Raw genomic sequence first — 21754 nt, forward strand, 5'->3', positions numbered from 1 at the left:
GACGTTTTGGGGCATAATGCGTACTCCAAATCGAAGCAATTAACTGACGAGTTCTGGCCTTCGCAACTCCTTCTAATCCATCCGATGTGTTGACATAAATGTCAAGCTTTACCGGCTTGGTTCTCATCTGGCTTCTGCCGTCTTTTTCTACATCTCTATCACGTCCAAAGCGCTATAAATGTCATCTCATCATTATTACTGTTTTTCCCCCCATCTTCCTTTCATAGCCTGCCCTTGTGCTCATGTGTTTTCCTTGTTTTCTGTTTTCTTCCTCTCCCGCTTTTGTAATCCTATACAGATCTTTTCCTTTCTTTACGGTGCAAATGCACACATTGGAACAAATGAGAACAAATGCGCTGGGGCATGCACATGCAAAAAGCTAAAGCCGGCACGGATGTACAAATAGAAATGTAAAGAGCTTCATGTGTGCATAATACTTTGTTATGTACTCTATGTCTGGGCACGCAAATGGGAACAGATGCACACTGTGCTTGTGCTTATTTGGCTGCATCATCAAAATAGTAAGGGCTTCTGTCTCTGGAAGTAAACATCATCCAGTATTTAGTAGTAGTTCACAATGTTTGGAAAAGGAACAGCGTTGCATAAATAAAATGGTTAGCTATGCCTAAATATTGATTTTAACAAATACAGCACATTAAAAGTGATTAGCGTGTAGTGGATCTTTTCAGGAAATGAAAATAAAATACCCCGGCACAAAAAAAGAAACATTTGGTGAAATCAACCGTGACATATATCTGTGTGTAAATGAGAGCATTACATAACAGTGGAAAATCTGTATTTCCATATTTGTACACATGGGAGGAAAATTTGACGACAGCGTAAGATACAGGAAAATATCACGGGGAAAAAAATACCTTCATCCCTTGGTCTGTTCATTGTCGATTCGTCCTGTTTTTTCGTGAGTGGACCTAAGCAACAAAGAAGAAAAAAGAAAATTCAAAAAAGATTGAAGCAACACAAAACCACAAGTCACCCAGGAAATAAGACAAGGAAAAATAGCAGAACGGCAAACTTTGTTTTTCCACACACAGCTAATGATACACTTGTTACTAAGGATTACACAGTTGTTTTTATGAGTGGATAACCAAAAAGTCAACTGTTTAAACTGCTCAGTGTCTTGTCACGGACTGCTTGGCGAATGACCCCCGGGGGCTGCTTCTCCTCCATCCTTCCCCTAATCGTTCCTGACACCATGCTGTTTTGTGTAGAAAAATGAGAACAATCAAATGATCACTCTTTTCAGTCAGAAAAGCAAGTTGATCCATGACTGTGACAAGCGCACATAATCATGTTCTGTATCCAAATGAATAAATAAAGTCTGCAGTTCTATTTAGTAAGGAGATCATATATTCTACTCAAAGAGCAAAAACAGGACGAGCGGAGCTTATCGTTTCCAGCAACACGATCCGACTCCTGTAAATCTCAGCGTGAACAAAAGTAAATCAGCAAACAGGCACGCTGGGGAAAAAACAAAACTTTGTATTACCAAATTTAATTTGGAAGCTGAAAAACAAAACAGAAAATGATTGGCCAGTGAAGTAACCTTGTTTTCTTTGCTGCAACTCTCCCTCTCAACATAAGAGCTTCTGGACATTGTTGTTTTCATGTTCTCTTATTGTGACATATTTCTTGCATTTGTCATCAATTCTTTGTGTGGTTTAAGTAATATAGTCCAGACTTTAATCAGGCCTACTATCCTTTTCTCTTGGATGAGGTATGTTAGGCACTGGGCTGCTTTGTTGCCTGAAGCTAAGAAACACCAAAGTCCCGCTGTGGCTGTCCTCTGCATGACTTCCCACTGTGAGTGCTTTAAAAGTAGAGCTTTGGTCATTTTGTGAAAATTTTAATTACAGTGCTTATTTTCTTCCCGCGGTTTCTCCTATATTCAAATGGGTGTACTGTATATTTTCCATCTTGCCCATGATTTAACACTTCTGAGTGATTGATTTCTGTGATTTGTAGTTGGGGTGCCAACGACCAGCACATAAATGCTGCAGTTTGTCATATACTCTGCTAGACTATTTTATTCAAAAACTAAACAGGATTCCATATGATGGGAACGTCTGACTTCCTGCTCCTCAAAAAAACTGTACCCAATCCTATGCATCATATTTGGCTGCAGAGTTTTACCCTCAAACTCAGCCGTGGGATTCCTCCATGCGGGACTATTCACCAAACTAAAGTTAGGATGCTGAAGTTGACCTAAGGATGCTGTTACAGGGCTATCAAAATCTCTACATGGTGCATGAGATTCCACTACTAAACACAACACTGAAGAAAAATTGATAAAAGATCATCTGTGATGTCATGTCTCCACAGTAACCTTGAAAAATAACTTTACAGATGACATGCATGAAAGAGTAACCTAATTACTTCACCGACGAGCTAATTCTAAAAGTAACCTCGATAGATTACATGTCACTTAAATTAACTGAAAGGTGGTAAAGCATCTGCCTATATTTTCAGGTTGCTCTCGAAACTACAACCCGCCTGTCGTCAAGGTCAAGTAAAGGAGCCCCACATTAAGCCGTAATAGTAAAGCCAGTTAAACGCGCCAATAGCACCCGTTTATCAACGTGACCTTAGCCAAGCAACACCTTAGCCTGCTAGTCCTCCCTGATAAGGATCCCATTCATTTGCGTTTTCTCCCTTTCTGTCAATAGAGTGCTCCATCTGCCCTCAGCTACACCGGTGTCTGCTGTTGTTTTGAAATCACTATCTGTACAGTCAAGTCTTCAAGGAAGCCATTAAAGGGCTCTCTAATTCACAAAGCCACACTCATTAAATCCACACATGCTGCACAAAGCATGTTAACAAGGTCCTAAACATCTGCTGCTGTGTTACTCCGACCTGCCCAGCAGCGCATTGCCACAAAACTCATTGTGCCGCTCCTGTCTTAACTGTTTGATTCATCGCGTGCCCAACATGCTTGACAGAGCAAACTGTAACTTTGATTTTATGTAGAGAAAAAAAAAAAAGTCGACTTATGATCAAAATAAAGGTTTTCGGGTTTCTGTATAAAGCACCGGATAAATAAAGGCACCACAACATCACACTGCCACGGCAATGCAGCATTTTCATCCCATATGTCTATATGAATCCAACTTCCTGACATAAAATGTTTATCTTCCTTCTAAATGGAAAAAAGATCAATGCTGAATAGATTTCCTGCATCCTCCCCTAAACCACCAAGAAGACGCTTGATCCAGATAGTACTTAGTGCAATAGAGAGAGGAGGCACAGTTGGTCCTGAGCTACGCTGCTAATAGAGAACAGCCAGGTAGGCAGAGCGGTAATGGATAGAAAGACACATTAGTCCTCCATCTTGTCAGCAATTTTCCACTACTTAGCGCCACTCTAAAACCACACCTCTCTTCTTAATGGCAATGACTCTGACTTCATTCATTTTCTACTGCCTATAAAGAGCAGTATGTGTATGTGAGGATAGGGCCCGCTCAAAAACAAGTGTCGGCAACATTTTAGACAAGCACCACCACATCCAGAGCCAGCCTGACTTCATCATGCAAGAAAAACATTGTCCTGAATTTATGAGATTAAATTTGCCATTTAACCAAACAGCTCTTTAAAATGATGGTTACATCAGACAGAATATTTTCCACAACACCAAACTAAAATATGCATTATGATATATATGTAGATTATAATACTTTCCACAACATCACACTGAAATATGCTTCATGACTCCAAGAGAATTTCACATATGATGAAAAGTAATTGACTGTAATTAGTTAAAAAGCTCATACAGTTTCATTGCTTTGTTTTTTTATGAGAAAAAACATGTTTACCAGCACAATCTAACAAGCTCCAATGGACTATTTTCTCAAGCACCCGGGAGCACTTCCGCCCAGTGATCGGCAAATTTGTTTCCGATTAGCTTCCTGGGTTTGCTGACAGAAAAACTTCAGCTGACATGAAAAAAAGAACAATTATACTGTGAGGCATACTTATATATTCTAGAAAATGGCGGGAGGACGAAATGAGCATTGCTGTGTCCGGATTGAGATGCAATACTTAATAAATCCATTTAATCTAATTTTCAATTTTTTTTTGCTCCTGTAGATTTTCGACTCCATTGAGGAGTCCATCTTTGCTCTTCCCCATCATTAACGTGTCAAACATTTAGCATTTTATGTGCTGTAGAATATCATTACAGTGATGTGGATATTCAAGTCTCGCAGCATTCAGCCAATAACAGAAGGCTGTAAAGAGATAACTGGCCAGTACAAAAAAGCAATGACAAAAAGATATGCTCAAGGGAATTTTTTATTTTTTGCATTACATGAAATTGTTCTTTTGAGAAGAGGCCACTGGTGAGTGAACACAAACTAAACGCATGAAAGGATAATGAAAACAAACAATGTTTTTGGGTCATAAGCATTTCGGCCCATATGGCCCAGAAGGAGGGCCTGCTGGTAGGTCACATGATGTGGCAGCGCTGGCCAATACACAAGGAGCATTTAGCTGAGCTTTTCCCCAGCACTCTTTGACCTAATGTAGCTCCATCTCTCATTCAGTAGCGTTTCTATTCGGTTCAGTGAGCTAGTGGCCGCAGTGCAAGCTGTCTCCTGTCTCTCTCCATTTCCTCTCTGCAGTAAATGGGATGAAGCTGCGCTATGTCATGTCTGCGCTGGCCTGTCTACTTGACAAGGTGTGTGACACAGCAAGCCCTGCATCCAGCTGCTCCCGGCACATGTGGGCCTACACACCGCTCCGGATCTCCATTTCTACTGTACCCCCCAGCCTCCTGCATCCTTCTCACTTCAACCATTCCACCCTTGAAATATGGTTTTAATAAAGAGCACAGCACTGTAAACGACTGCTCGAGCAGTAATAAAAATGAAGGATCTCAGGCCTTCTAGTTGAGGTGTGTCTTGAGGAAATAGGAAGGCAGCAAGACGGTGCAGCCTAGTTGTGCAAGACACTGCAGGAAGAACGTCACGAGTGGGGGTGGGGTGGGGTGAGAGAGAGAGAGAGAGAGAGAGAGAGAGAGAGAGAGAGAGAGAGAGAGAGAGAGAGGGTGTACTTGTTCTGGACTGGATGCCTATCGAAAAAATCTCACATTTACGTATATATTTGAAAGTTGAAAAAGAAATTGGCAGATATAGAGGATCAGAACATGGCTGGATCGATAATTATCTGTGTGTGCGTCCATTGCAATCAAACAGAAAATATCTCCAAGACTCGATTCCCTCTTAGGGGCAATCTTCTCAAATATACACATTCTTCTTCATCTTCTTCTAATGAATTTCCGGCCAGCTGCTCTCCTGCTCTGATGTCCTACTTCAGTCATAACAGCCTGTCATAAAAGATTAGGACTGTGACCAATTATAATCAGGAACATCACAGCGGCTGGCTCCGCCCAGTTACTGCTAACAAGAGTAAAAATACAAGCAAGCGAATCAACGGCATCCAGACATAGCAAATACGCGACATCGTCACACACGGATGCCGTCTTTGCTTGTGGTTATTGGCAGCTCAATACAGCCATAGGCCAGCCGGAGAAGGGCATTGGATTCATTTGCATTCCGAACAGTGACCCATTCTGCCGCCATCTGCATAACAATGGAGGAGAGACGAGGGCTTGCTTCCAGATCAGGGCGGGAGGGTGGGGAGTGCAGAAAGAAAAATGACTTATTTTGTGCAATAAATAGCACAAAGAATGTGATCACTGAGGGTATGAAAACGAAATAGCTGATCGTTGTATGATTGGATGTGCTGTCGTTTTCTGGAATTGAAACTTATCAGAAACCAAGCCACGCACTTCGATTTGGAAGTCAATTTGATTCAAGTAGCATATGAATTTTAACACGCAAGTTATGAGTTGGATTAGGATTCCTAAAACTATCTCCCACACAGAACAGGCATGAAATCCACCGCTCACTGCTACATTAGTAAAAAGTGACCTAATAAAATTTATAGAAGCGTGAAACGAAAGAAAAAAGTTTATTACTCCCTCTTGGTGTGTGGAAGATGATATAAAGCGTTATATTTTGGGATGGACAAAATGGACTAGATTTCTTGGCTGACCTTTACAACGACATGACATCATCACATCCACACACATTTCCACTAACTCTTCTAGGTTGGTAAAAGAAGCATTTAAGTAAAATTAAGTCTATTATTTAACCACTGAGATCCTCTGAGTGACAACCTGGGAGCTGAATTCACATTTGACCACTCACCATTTTGAAATCAACCTGACGTGTTATTGATTGAAAATGGAGAAAATCCAACAAAAGTATGGAGAAAAAGAAAACCAAAAAAAGTCAGTCAACATCTTCATCTGCACTGTCAAAATCACAATTAGTGATTTTACTGTAATCCAAGCTATGAACTAGACTAACGACTAACGATTAGAATCAGAATGATCAATGTAGCAGTTATTTGGATCTAACTGGATCCCATGGTGCGTGCAGGTGAGTGTACGTCTTGGCAAGTTCTGTCTAACTGAACTCAAGGCCAAATCACTTTCCATGAATTTAAATGAACAAACCTTAAAAAGGATGGCATATGGTTGGACTTAATTATTGACCAACTGTTCCGTGTCGTCATCAGTTACACCTTCAGTGAGAGGCGTGTGATGAGGTTCCCGAGCAGTTCCAGGCAGCATCATGTGTCAGAGTCGCCCATGCGTGAAAGGCTTTGCAACAAATCGACACTGCTAAAGACATGTCTGCCATAGGCAAAGTAAACAAATCGAGAGATCGTGACAGTTACATATGGAACGATGGAAACATGTTTGAATTATTTTCCTCTAAGTTCTTTTTGTCTTTTTCACATGAGATGAAACACATCCTCAGGGACCGCATCAGCTTTGTAAGTAGCGACCCCTGACTGTAAGTGACAGACTCTGACAAGCAGAAGGGCCGCGTGTAAGACTGTTTCCCTCGTTTGTACATCTATTCTCCCGGGAATAGCGCCGCGCATTTTGCGTCATCCGTTATTGTTATTAGCGAGAAAGAGCACCGTATGATGAATAAAGTACAACCTAACAACAGCTCTGTCAACATTTCGCCAAATATCTTCTCTTTTGATTGACTCATAAAAGAGGCATTAATGTGTTTACACTGCAATAACATGTGTTTTCACTGAAACAATAATAATCTCGAGCAAGGCATCATCACTGGTAGCCAAAGTAAAGCTGACATACTGTAAAACTGTGTAGGCTGAAATCCACTGCGATTCCAAAGTGAAGGGAATTGTTTTTTGTTGTTGCTTTTTTTAACATTTTTCATTAGTCCAGAATACTCATTAGCACTGCTTCTAAAGTTGGACTTTGATGGTGTTTTCTTTTACCTGCCAATTAATTAAAGAACAAACAATGAGCCTATTAAGAGAACCATATTTTGCATGATGCTATATTCTCTCTTTTTTTTAATTTTACCCCGGGAGGCCAAAACAAGGTTGTTTTTGGTGTTAGATTCTGTTTGTATTCTTTACCCACCTAGCTCACACTAATCCTAGCAGCCTTAATTACCACTTCCTCCTGACCTTATTAAGAACTAATATGGAGGAAAGTACTGATGTGGTAACCCTTCAGTCAAGCACAGTTATTACACTGAATACAATTTAAATATATTTGTTATGAGACCTACTCAGTGGAAAAGAAAATTCAAATTGAGAATTCCAGTCCATTCCTCCGAGACATAGCTACGCGGAACTTAACAGCAATAAGGTATCAATATAAGACTTTGTTGTTGTCACTCACCATCCTCTGTTGGTACGTAGATGTTGAGGTAAAGGCAGTCCTCGCTCTGGTTCTGAACATAGGTAGCTGCAGCATCCAGATTGTCTGTGAACCACACAGGGAGCATGATCTCAGGTAACACCCCGTGAACATTTTGGGGACACACGGGCGCAAATTGGGTGGCGTTACGGATCTCCTGCCAGGACCCGGGAGCCTCGGGGGGCTGAAAGCGCCGTTCGCCAATGGGCGCAGTGGCGTAGGGTACTCCCAAGTATTGTTCCACAGGGCCCAGGATCTCGTTGTTGAGCTCCTTTCTGATGCCACGTATCTTTCCATAGCCCGTGGATATTATCGGGTTTTTGTCAACTCGCTGACACGAGGAGAGGGTCAGGTGTAGTACGATCCCCAGGAGCCAAACCAGACAGGGGTTGGCATTCCTTTCAGGGGTACGTTGACGTTTCCCACCAAAGCCTTGGTGGCCGGCAGCGTGGAGAGGAAAAAGCATGTCCAAAATAAAAGCTCCTTTTGTCATCTTAATAAGACATCAGCTTGATGATCACAGATTCACAGTCATAGAGGGGAGCGAAGGCAAAAAGAGGACTTTTGTTAATAGTTTTCCTTGGGTGACATGGTGCTGTGGAGGTTTTGGTAACATTCTCAAGTTGAACCAGGAGGCTCATGTGTCTTCTTCTTTTGATGGTCCAAAGCTGCAGTCAGGGGGCCAACAATACCTACGAGACAATAAGGGTTACAAGGCTCAGAATACATATATATGTGTTCAAACAATAATGGCATAGCCGTGTCCAAACATGCAGTTTGGGTTCAGTTCCCACTCAGTGATGAAGTGAATGTGAGTGTGATGTCATGAGTGTACAATTTGTCAATGTTGCTACACAAATTAAAAAAAAAATCGAATATGTTGCCAACACTGTGACCCCAAAACAGACTTATTATACCGTAATTTTCGAACTATAAATCGCGTTTTTTTTTCATAGTTTGGGTGGGGAGCGATTTATACTCAGGAGCGACTTATATACATATATATGTTTTTTTTTCACTTTTTTGGGCACTTTATGGCTGGTGCAATTTATACTCCGGTGCGACTTATAGTCCGAAAATTACGGTACTTCCATTTTCTTAACCTTAGATAATCTGACACCTACAGGTCCTACTGTACTGTGCTAAAAATACCCTCATCGGTTTGTTTTAGCGTGCTAATGAGACAGGATGAAAAGCGTACGATCTACATTAGTAATGAAGATGAATACTAATTTTGTTTTACTCTCCAAAAGGATGAGGGTAGGAAAATGATCAATTGAAGAATTGTTAAATAACCTGATCACTGGCATACAATTAAAATCTTAATGATGCCATTCTTCAGAGCTGTTTGACTAGTAGTAAGTCCAATACACTGGAAATAAATATCTATCCATCCATCTTGGATACTAATTATCCCTCCTGGGGTTGCGGTTGTGCTGGAGCCAATCTCAGCTGAGTCGGGAAGAGAGACACGGTACAACCTGGACTGGTGGCCAGGAGATCACAAAGAAAATAAATGCCATAAATAAATCAATACAAGCATATAAATACAACCTTTAAAAAAACACTCTCTCATGGATGGGGGCCATGCCAGCCTCTTTCCCTCACAACTCAGTTCATTTGGTTCTTGCTCCGCACATTATTACAGACGAATGGGCAGTCCTTATCGCACTCTGGCTTTAGTGACAGAGCCGTTTAGGTGTGATAAAGGCTTGATGTGCTACCCACATTTGCTTGAATGCCACATCATACCTCCATCGTGTTCAAGCCCAGAATATCCACTCTTTCCCCTGCCATTCCGCACACACGCAGCATTACTAGAGGCTCGAATTTGTGACGTGACTGCAAATGTGTCTCATTAGAAAAAACAGAACCAAGCTGCCTGGAAAAAATATTTGGTCAACTAACAGCAATGTGAGTGACTCCATAATGTGTCACACACCCGAGGTTGTAAAACTGGTCAAAACAACTTGAAACCTATTTTGGTTCGTACGTAACGAATGAAACTTGACAGCAGTCTAAAAGTAAAGCATTGAATTTATGATTTTTAAAAATAAAAAAATGAACCATAACCTGAATAAATTATTGACAGTATTACAATTAGCCAAAATAAATGAAAACCAAAATTCTGCAGTATCAGTTGGTTGCCTGGCAACCTTACAGCAATGACAAGAATTATCCTCCTCACATGACCACTTCAAAACAACAATTTACGCAATAAGACTATAATCATGCTGCATACTTGGTTCTTTGGATGTTCGTGAACAGAATGCTGAACGTGCAATAAACTTTCATAAAATCAGTGTTTGAATTGCTTTTTTTGTTAATTGTCTAAATGTACTGTACTGTACACACAGCAATGTTTTATCCCTTAGCATAGGCTACTGAACAAATACACTAGATTATCAAGGGCAGAGTATCTAGAACAATTCTACTGGGACGTAAACACACACTCGCTGCTCGGTTGTGAACATAACCTTTGATAGCATGCAATGTGTGGCGTTACTCTATTGTATTCGACTACCAGAGATAGATGCCCACATTTCAACGCGACCTTGATGTTCCATGTTGCCAAAGTCTATGGCCAACCCAAACTGGAGTGTCTACCTTACATTCCTAACATCTGCTCACGTCAACCATCTGAGGGCTGAACTGGCACTAAAGTTCCGTCTTTGCACATTAAGTGGAATAAGCCGACACCTGAATCACCTGGCTGATGTAAGATTCTCGGGCGCCGCTTGATACAAATGGTGGTGCTGTCAGCTAAGCTGCATGAGAGGGTAATATCTCCAAGTGACTGGGACAATCTTATGGCTGTGTTTAAATGGAACAGTCAAGGTAGTTTGAAAAAACTTTGGAGAATCTTCTCATCCTAGACATTGAAGCTACCACCCATTTGTGTTCAGGATATGTTGGGAGCTACAAAAAAAGAAACGATGAGGAGATGGCTGCTTCCATAAGTAGCAGCCATCTCTGCTTCTAAAGTACATCATAACCTTACATTTTATTTTCTCAAAAGCCACATCTTAAAGTTTCTCTGTTGTCCAACTGTGTGAGGCATCAGTGAAGCAACACGTAATATTTTACGGTCCTACTTTACTTGAAGTAGTGCTCTTAAAATTGACAACAGCATAAAGTGGCCTCATGTTTGAAGAAGCTTTTAAGGCAGGTGCAAGACTAGCACGACAGCAGGAGAGCGCTGACTGAACACCTTACTTTTGTTAAATATATCAAATGCAGTCTTGTGTTACAGCCTTTCTAAAATGAGGTACTTCTTATTGGTTTAAGACCAATTCACCATTTCAAATCCGAAGTTGATCAGTTTCCCTATTTCTCTCCCAAATCCATTTTTTTTTAAATGCTAAAAATGTGATAACCTCCAAAATTGGACAACAGCCTATTAGATTCTTTAAAGCCCACATACACAAAGTTCTGGCAGCAATTTTGTTATAAATTATGCAGCATGTTATTTTAATGGACAGTGAAGTCCTTGAAGACAAGGGGAGTGCTGTGGGGGCTAATAGGCAAAGATTTGGCAGACTTGATTAATTTAGCTTTTAAACATCTCTTAATTTGATCCTCACTGAACCCTGCTGAGAGGATACTGTAGTTATAGAGTCATATTTTCTTTCAAGCTGAGGTTATGAAAACAATGCGTGTGATTAAGGTCGCTGCATACAGAGAGACTTGAAAAGCATCTGAGTCATATTTGAAAATAAAAAAAAACGCAAAATTTAAGAGAAGAAATTGAACAGGGGAAAAACATGGCAGACGCTTTATAAGGAAAAGCACAGACACGCAACTCTCGACTTGGCACATTTCCCACTGAAATATTCAGAATTGCTAGAAAACAATACACTTTGCACTTTGTATGAATAAAGTCCATAAAGATGTTGTATTCATTGTACCATTATTTAACTGTTCATAAATTCCATTACGTTCTCCAAAACACTCACAATGAGCTTTTTGTTTGTTTACTAAATCTAAATGATTACATTTTGCACTAAATGCAAGTCTTGGAAGAGCAGGTTGAAAAAGATCTAATTAAATAAAACCCTAACAACAGAAAAAAGATTTTAATTTACCCACAATTGCCTTTGGTAATACCTTTAATGCATGCGATGATATTTAGAGCAGAGTCATCCGTGAAAGAAAGTTGTTGAAACGACATTGTTGGTTTTGTATTTCCAAATGATGTGGGCATTTTTTATTTTATTTTAAAACCTATATTTTGATTCATTTTCGTGTAAAAACAATTGAAAAATTCCGGCGATGCCTGCTTTTCTTTGGCCAGTGACAGCATTTAAAATTAATGGTTAAAATTAAATGCGATGGGATCTGAGTGGTTAATCCATTTTGCAGTGAAAGCTGGAGGTGAATTGGAAGTAAGAATGTGCTCATTAGATACAGGACTCACTCCAGGATCATTTATGCAAATAGTCAATTCTGAGAAGCCTCGAGTCAGGCACACTCACACAGTCAGACCCGTAATTATCCCTATCTTTTGGTGTGGGGCTAGCATTAATGTGATAATGAGAATGGTTTATAGTGATCACGATGAATGTGTGGGCATATGCGCGTGTGTGCGTGTATAGTGTCGTGTCTCACTAATTAGTGAAGAGCCACATAAGAATGATTAGTTGTGTTGCTTGTCTGTCACAACACTCCTAGCTTGAGTGACCAGTCTGACAGCGTCATCGCAAACTCTGAGGCATTTTGAGAACTAGATAACAAAGCCCGGCCATGATGACGAAGGATGATGTTTGAGTTTCACTGTTGTTCCTTATTTGGAATAATGATAATGATGGAGATGGTAATCTTTTTTCACACTTGGCACAAAAATGTGGAAGAAAATAAAATGGAGAAACACAGTGAGGAGATAAAGGCAGTCTGTAACGGCATGTCTAGAGGGGTGCAATTTAAAAGGAGATTTACGGGATGACATTGAATTAACTAGCTTACGTTCCTCAGGCAGCCATGTTCAATGCTAAGCCCCCCGAGCAAAACTGCAATCAGCTTTTATTCTCCAGTGTAGACTAAAGAAAAGTCAAAAAGAGTCTTAGGATCTCAGGCTGATTTGAAATTGAGAAGTCGGTATGTAGCGATGTGCCTTGACACTGCTTTGGCCTACTTTACGCGTGACCATTCTAATGTGGCAACACTGAGCGAGAGCCCCTCAATCACACTTCAAAATTGTACCATACTTTATCTAATCTCTGGATTGAAGCATGGAGATGCGCTGACATACCCTGCGAAATCATTTCGCATTGGACCAAGGTCTTGGAGGGCAAATAGGACAAAGAACACTCAGTGTCTACAACATTATGTGAATCTATTGAGACCCAGTAGAGAAGCTAAGTCAAATAAGTATGCCTTTACAAAGATACACAGTACTAAATATGTAGGACGCGGACCTCACCCAAGGTTGAACGTTTAACAAACGTGAAAACAATCATCGTTTGTCCGACCATGTAAAAAAACAAAAATAGATATAGCCATAGTAAAAATTAATATATTGCACCTAGATTTAGTGCCTATTTTTCACGTCAGTGACGTCAATGTGATCTGTGTTATGACAGCCAAGTGAGGATCGGGCTGTGCAAATGTGTGCTGCTGCTGCTGCTCAGGATGGGCCAGAGACCAAAGCAAATTAGCTACACTCTCATTAGCATGTGTGTCAGTGAAGTCAACTGTCCTTTGCTGAAAGGAAACCAGATAACATCACTAACATGCACCAATATAAACAATTCTATAAATATGATTTTACAATGCCAACTAAACACTTTGGTCTTATTGATTGACAAAATCTTTGGTCAGTCTGCTGCGCTAAACTTAGTAGACTCTTCTTTAAACGGACGGAAACTTACAGTTGCGATGTCAGAGGGAAAGAAAGACAACGTAAGAGTGAGGTGAAATGAGGAAAGCGGCGAGGGCAGCTTCAAAAGGATGAGGAGGAGCAGATGTCAGAAGGAAAGAGAGGAAGGAAAAACAGGCTAAATGGAGGCGAGTGCAGGAAGGAGGTTGGCACGCATGGTTAAGTGGTCAAGTTACAGCTCTGCTGCCCTCCATCATACTCAGAGCGGATACAGAAAAAGTCTACACAACCTTGTTCTAATCACAGGTTTTTGTGATGAAAATAAAACGAGAAGAAGAAAATTCATTTAAAAACCTTTCCCCCAAAACAAAGTATTTGCCTGAACTCCTATACTCCACGGTGAGAAGCAGCTGGAGTGTTGAACACCCATCTCGCTCGACCCAGATGAAATTCATTCCCTTATCTGAACGTAGCTCTTCTACCTGGCCCCTTCTCGCGATAAATCGACGCAAGGCGTTGAGAAACGAGTTGGTGTCTAGTAAAGACGCCACCACGATGTGAACACCACGAATGGCTAAGTAGTCAAACAATCCTTGGATGGACATTGTTAAGAGAGACCAACAGAAATGTCAAGAAATTGAATAACAAGTATCAGACTAGACCAACTCTGGAATCAACAACAATCAACTTCTCATGAGGCATATCTACTTTATATCAGAAGTACATTATTTTATCCATACTTGATTAAAACAAACAGATCCTCGTAGCAATTAAGTCGAAACAAAGTCCTATTTTTTCCATCAAAAATCTATTTTAACAAGAAACAAACAACCTTAAATCCCTTTACAAACCGAACCTGTCAGTCACATTTTTTTTCCCCCAGATCTAAAAATGTAACCCCTTTGTATGTTTTCTTATGATATATTTTCAGCAGCTTCGTCACACATCAAGGTGCCCAAGTGACTCATGGAGAATTATTTATTTATATGTTAAGAGAAGCTGTACCTCAATAATATGGCTCCCAATTTGTCACGCGTGATAATAATTCTGTTATAATAAAAGGGAAGCTCATAAAAAAAAATTAAAAAAACATTACACGGGTATGTGTCAATGTTACTGTGGTGCAATGTTTAAAATTATGTTTGGTTTCTCAATTTGTGAACATTGAAAATTAGCGGTGGTATTGTTTCGCACTGTATAAGACAATAGAAAAAGCCAGTGCAAAGTTCCAGCTTGGTGTCTTGTTTATCATGCTTGCAGATGGAGCATGTTTTTTAGTATGTCAGTGAGACAGATGATCCTATCTTTTTTTTTAAATTAATGTCTGTAGTGCTTACACTGCTCTCACTATTTATACAAGAGCGTCACCTCCAATTTTAATGGACTCATTGTATCTGTTATTACAATACAAGAGTTGTTGGCAATTAAGAAACCAATGTTTGGTGTGGTGTAGTCACATTTAATTTAAGACACTAGCTAAATCCAAGAGATAGCAGCACCTCATGCACTAGTTTGTTCCATTTTTAAAGTTTAATAATTAATAGTCCATTTATAAAAGATATTATGCATGACAGAATTAAAATGCATCACCAGTGCGTTGAACAAATTATGAGGGGGAGTGAAAACCGTCATGAGATTTGGGGCCAACATCTTAAATCTGTCATTTCTTCTTTGTATTTTCAGTTAGTTGTCAATAATAAAGATAAAGTGAACAGCTATTTTGCTATTTCTTTTTTAATTTAAAACGCCCAAACAAAATGTTTTAGAAAATATTTGGTTTTTCATTCTTTGCTATCACAAAAAAATATAGGCTATAAAACTGAGATGATTGTCAATATTCAATTACTCGTCCTACGTAATGTGTGCATACGTAAGCTTGCTAGCCTTCACAAATCAGTCCTGACCACAACCACGAGCCATCAAATGATCAATTAGCCATATCAAGGACAAATGCATTTGACGCATCAATGTTAGTAGCTTAATGCATCCAGTCTGACATGGAAGGAAGCTTTTGCTGCAATCGGAACAAGTTTTGAATGTTTTTCTTCTGTTTATTCCATCATTCTGTAGGCTTATGTTTAGTCAACATATTATGTCATTCTGAAAACAAAATCACTTCCGCACATCAGTAGTTTCATTCTTGGACGGTATCTGGGGTGTAATTCAGCACAACTTTATCTCATAGAGCCCAGCCTTTCTTTTAAATATGCACTCCACGGTTAAATCAATGTCACCGTGAATCCAAATCAAACACTGAGCTCAGACAAATGAAACGTCATTTTTAATTGGGAAGAAAGCAGCGCACACAATGTGCACTTTTGTCTCGTGTTTACTAAGCCTGCAAACGCAAATGAGCACATCCGCGGATACAACGTGCATTGAGCACTTATTTACTGTTTTTTTCAATGCAATTATTTTTTCTTGTCGTTGTAACTGTGGTGTGACAATGAGAGCAGCATAACAAGTGATCTAACCCAGTCCGCAATGCTTTCTGAACCTCGATAAAATGTTTTCATCCCTGACAGTAATAAGAAATTCAATTACTGTGATCTAGCCCGGTTATTTATTTAACAATGCTCAACAACATCAAGCGATATTGATTTTTGCATTGTGATAATAAAATAAATAAAACAAATCACATATTTGACTGAGGGGCAATTTGATCTGTACAGTGTGGTACATGCACTTTGTTTCATAATTACTATCCTAAAGCTATCCTTTGATTTGTTCCAAGCTGTTATTAAGTTATGTATGAAAGATTTAAGTTAAACATGAGTGTTTTTCTTTTTTTAAGTCTTCACATTATTTAGCAAGTCACATTTTTGTGCATAAGGAAGAAGAACAGGGATTTTTCTGCTAATGAAAAAGCAGAGAATCGTCCAAAGCCTTGCAAAAAGCAATACAGTGGACATTTCAAGGCAATCATTGCACCATTAAATAATTTGTGGGAGAGAGCAAACTGTTTTGTTCCAATAAAGGCAGATTAAGGAAAGTTTCTGCGTGTCCGAAAGCACGTTTCTCCGAGAGGAGATTTAATTCCTGCATCTTTGCTGTAGAGGCACCAAATGCTGGGCCAAATGCGTGGTAATTTGTTAGTTCACTGATGTCATATGTATGTACAATATTCTGACCAGAAGTGACATGTTACAGGTACATTATATTTTGATTTTTATTGGATTTTCATTTTAGGTTTCTCTCTGACCCGTGTTACTGAAAGCAGAACTCGGTTGCGCATATCCCTTATGATCCAACATAAATGCAGAGTTGCTAATAACTCTGAAAAACCATAAGCCGCAGTGGCTGGTGAGCGAAAAAGTTCATGTCAAGCCCTTTGCGGGCCTCTGAAAAATGGATGGCGAGCTGCAAATAGCCACTGGGTCTTAGTTTGGACAATCTTGATCTATGAGGCGAGAAGGGTACCTCCAATCAGCAACACTTGGAGCCAAACACTCTATTTTGAGGACTTTTGGTGGAAACGTGGTGACAACAACTTGCTGAACATTGCAGGCGCAAATATAATTACTGATAATACTAAAAACATTGTATTCACAAGAAGATTGGAAGCAGACGGCTTGACTTTATTACCAAGATGCCGGTCTGAACCTGCTTAACTGTGTCATGAAGCAATTTTGACCGACATTCCATTTGAGAAGATGCATTTTAGTTGACATCACTATGTCAGCAGACACACACGCACACACAAACAAGCAGCTGCTGAAATTTAAATGTTGCCTTAAGAGGCCTGTCGTGTTGAACTGAGCGCATACCTTGAAAGATGGGACGAGCTTGCTGCATTGCTGATGAGTTTGTACAAGTGGAGCACTAAGACTTGTGTGATGTGTTCTGTTGAGATGATTTGTATACCAAAATGTGGCAACCACCCCAAGGGGAACCGAATAACATGGCATATGATACTTTAATACGGCTTTTAGTACCACGGTTTGCACTGCTTCAAATGCATATAGTAAATAAATAATGGTGTCAAAAGAAGGGAAGCAGTTTGGGGCAGATTATCAAAAAATATTTCTTAATTTAGAAAAACATTTGAACTGTATTCAGGAATGACAAACATTCAATATTCAGGAATGACTTGAACATTCAATATTCAATGCTTACTTTTTTAGATGCATCTGTTAGTGATTAGACAGTTAAAGCTTTTTGAAACCTGATTTTTTTTTAATCTGGATTATATAATGGCTTCCCTCCTTTGATAGAAATCAGTTATGATTTTTTTTGTCATTTTTTGCAAAACCATGCTGGTTTACAAATGCATCAACAAGCAGCAATTACTGCAATAGGTCTTAGTCACAAGTCTGTTGGTGCCTGTATTTTTCTCCTTTATTTGTAAGCTATTTTAATATCCTCATTTTCGACACTAATTGCCTTTGTTGAGTTGCCTTTGCTATTGTGCACCTGATTGCGTCTCGTGTTTTATACTGTAGCCGACGTAGCGATCATTCAAGACCCTGAATTATACTGAGCAAATCCCATGCTGCCTCTCTAATATAATCATCTATAACACATTTCACCCCTAATTAAAAGAAATTGATTTTGCTAAGCAGATCAGAGGTAATATTGTAAAAGTCCTCTTTTGTTGGTGGGAGGGATATTTCTTTATTTTTAACAAGATATGGGACCATGTGTTTCACTTCAATTATTGTGCGGTTAAACCACTTTCGGGTCGCTAGGCGTAAATGTGATCTAGCCTTACATTTCTCAGATACTCATCTACCACATTTGCACAAGTGAGAAGACGGCATTGATTTGCACCGTTTACTTCAGTCAGCATAAGAACACAAAATTAAGGTAGGGTAGAAAGCAAATGATTATATTACATACTAGAATAAATACTGTCATATGTTGTATGGAATAAGATTGATATATATTTGAATTCATAATGATTCTCACACCTTGAATAACAATTGGAACAGTCACAATCTTAAAATAATACAAGTCATGTATGTGTATTGGGCACGGGCATGAAAATCTATTGATTAATTTATCACATATAAATGAGAATGTGGATTTGATTGTGGCTAATCATGTCTTGAAGCAATTGAGGGAAAATTGAGTCTCAACTAATTTGCAGTCTATTTGTTAAAACAATTGCCGAAAATGAGATTAAAAAGGGGGGTGGAGGGGGCGTGGGTTGTGCGTTCCTTTCTTATTTTAATGTTTCTGTTCTAATAAAAATTAACAATTATTTTATTCATTTTATTTTATCTTTTCTTTTTTTTTTTTGCATATTACATTTTTAGCTGTGTCCAGACCTCACAGAACAAATCCATTGCACTATGTGACTAATGTAATGCAGAATTCACACAAACACACTACCAGAAGAAATTATTTCCACAGTGATCCACCAGATCCAGCTGATGTCGCTGTGATTTTGGCGCGCTATTCTTACCAGGCAGCACTTATTTTGACTCATCTCATGGACGCTTGTTATGTGATATTGTTCAAAACAGGTTACACAACGTGGTTACCATGGTGTTTCTCTAGCTTCACTTCACTCAGAGATAATGGGTCAGGTCAAGCTGTCCTCCCTGGTCGTGACTTGACTCAGAGCTAGGTCATTCTATCGTCCTGTTTTTTTCTTTTGTCCAAACATCTTCACACGGAAATATAAATTCACAAATCCTCATGACAGCGTACACAAATAGTTTGCTTTTAAAAAGCGTATAGACCAGCACAGACTGTTCCCATGGGGAGATGATGCATTAGCAGAAGAAGGGAAATTTACAGAAACATATAAGGAACTGATTTCGCATTTGTTGATAACTTATAAACACACTGATGATCTGGTATGGTCAAGAATGTTGTTGACAGCCCAATTGATAAATTAATAGATAAACACAATGATGATCTACTATGGCCAAAATTTTGTTGCGGCCCAACGACTGGTCATACGAGGACACTTGTAGACTTTTTGATATACGACATGTGCGTGTCATGACATTGAGTGACTGGCACACAACTCATAGTGATGTGGCATTTACTTCAGAGATGATGGGAGGAGGGGTTGGATACAGAAGCGCATATATAAACACCATCACTATCATACTAAAACATGCCATCTCTCAGTTGCTGTATTAGAACACTACATAAGACAGTAACCAAAAGAAATCGTAGAGAGTTGAGCAGGAGCCTGACTCTTTTTGCCCCAATTGCCATTACGGTTTTGAGGTCATATTGTTAGTGCCGACTGAGATTTCTGACTTCCAAATGCAGAAAGACCATCGTTTCCATCATTTAGGATCACTTATCAGTTTATGACATATCCTTTTTTAGAATCTATACTAAAGGCTTACCTTCTCATTTCTCTTCTCATACTTCAACCATTTAAACAAACAGGTAAATGAATGGACTAGTGCTTAATGCAGATGGTTTATGGACCTTCACCACATAACAGCCAGCAGGGCAAGCAGCTAAGACAGTATATTTTTTATACCGGTACATTTCTGTCTCATAACAGGGCTCATTGGTCCTAAAATTGAAAATTTCCATTAAACCACATAGTAATGCAGCATCAGAGAGCAGATAAAGGGCCCATTTCATCTACGACCAAATCTATGATCTGTGCCTTGTTTTTAAAATTCATGGCCTTCTACAATCAATAGAAGTGCAGGACAAAGTAGTCAGGACATGGCGGCATGCTGATGAAAATTTCACGTAGGTGTCGTGTTGTGTAAGCGCTTTATTTTGTATGTTTAAATACACTGTACAACACCGTGGGAATGGAATTAACACTGCCATCTGACAAGGTTGCTCTCTTGTCAGTGGAAATAATCTCAGTTAGCCAATCAATAATACAGGGAAGTCTAAATTTGTTATGTGGGAGTCTTTTTCACACACTTCCCACGTATGTTTCAAGAATGCGACCTAGTTCAAGTAATGAGTAATGCATATTTGACTGAGGAGAAAAAACCCAGCAACTTTATCCTTTGAAATTTGAAATACGGTATAGCATGTTCATTAAGGAGCTGCCAGAACAGAGGTCTTGTTGTCTAGCGTTAAGCAAGCCCTGGCCAACCACCGCTGAATATTAATGGGGCCCTCCCTGGATCATCGGCGACTGTGCATTTAATTCCCTGTCTGGATCTTGTAGGACACTGGCTTTATGTGTTTCCACTGTGTCACTCTCAGAGTTTTATGATGTTTTCCACCAGGGAAGACATCATCATCAAGTGAGGTCCGACAGATGCTGATTGATGATTGATTCATGTATTCTTATTAAACAACCGAGCTGCCCGCGGGATAAAAGCATAATGATAATATACCTGGACAATGGAGTGGTAAATACTTTTGAATTAGAAGAGGCATCGACATTTAGCAGCAGTGACAGCGACTTGGTGCTGAATGCATGAAGTAGCGGGCTGCTGTTAAAATGTGACACTTTATCAACAGGCAAGGCCGATCTGAGCTTCCCACGGGGAAAGACACGACTCGATCTGTGCTGTGGAAACTAAGTGATTTGCGCTTAAAAACCAATTGCCCCCCATAGTGACAGTGCGTCAAGGTGGACTCTACGGGCGCAATGTGCTAAGTCACCAGCGGAGCGGTGCGGATTGCGCACGAATGAACATCCAAGATAGTCCGCAAACGTCTCACCGGGGTGTTGATGGTGCTCAACATATGTCTTACCTTCAGAAAAAAGCAGCGCATTTCCGAGGATGACGGCGGTCGTAAACGAGTTAAAGTCCCTTTAGTATCCTCTGGTGTTTGTAACTAGGCCATTTCTTGTGCGGACGTGATTATTTCTCAGGAGACTCAGAGGCATCCGCACATCAGCACACCTTCCCGGGTTCCGACCAGCGTTTCCACCTCCCAAAAAGCACAGCAGCCCCTTCTTTCTCCTCCTCCTCCTGCGCCTCCTCTCATTCCGCTCAGATACACACTTTAAAGATCACAATGGGTTTTTTTTTTTTTTTTTTTTTTACTTAAATGTTGCAATTCAGAAGAAAGAATGATTCGCACCGGGAATGACGAATGGACGCGCAATGCAATGGCGTCAAATTTGCGCGTTATTTGCAGTCAACGCTGTGTGTCCTCTCCAGTCCGATCATTATCCTGAAAAGCTTCTTCCATACATCGGACCGACAGGGCTCCTTTCAAAAAAAACTGGCTTCATATGTGAAATTGACACCCCACAAAAAAGCTACGCGCTCCTC

At 39.8% G+C, this 21754-nt stretch overlaps 1 protein-coding gene across 1 annotated transcript in view; it reads right to left on the reverse strand.

Moving 5' to 3' along the window:
- Positions 1-21754, reverse strand: part of nlgn2b (neuroligin 2b) — a 39735-nt gene extending 17981 nt beyond the window's left edge. The window contains exons 1-3 of the mRNA XM_061300135.1: positions 21228-21754; positions 7751-8460; positions 876-929 (exon numbers count right to left, since the gene is read on the reverse strand). Coding sequence (XP_061156119.1) covers positions 876-929; positions 7751-8261 — 565 coding nt within the window. The 5' untranslated portion in view covers positions 8262-8460; positions 21228-21754. The remainder of the gene's footprint in view (positions 1-875; positions 930-7750; positions 8461-21227) is intronic.

Source organism: Syngnathus typhle, linkage group LG15, assembly GCF_033458585.1.
Source record: "Syngnathus typhle isolate RoL2023-S1 ecotype Sweden linkage group LG15, RoL_Styp_1.0, whole genome shotgun sequence".
Lineage (NCBI taxonomy): Eukaryota > Metazoa > Chordata > Actinopteri > Syngnathiformes > Syngnathidae > Syngnathus > Syngnathus typhle.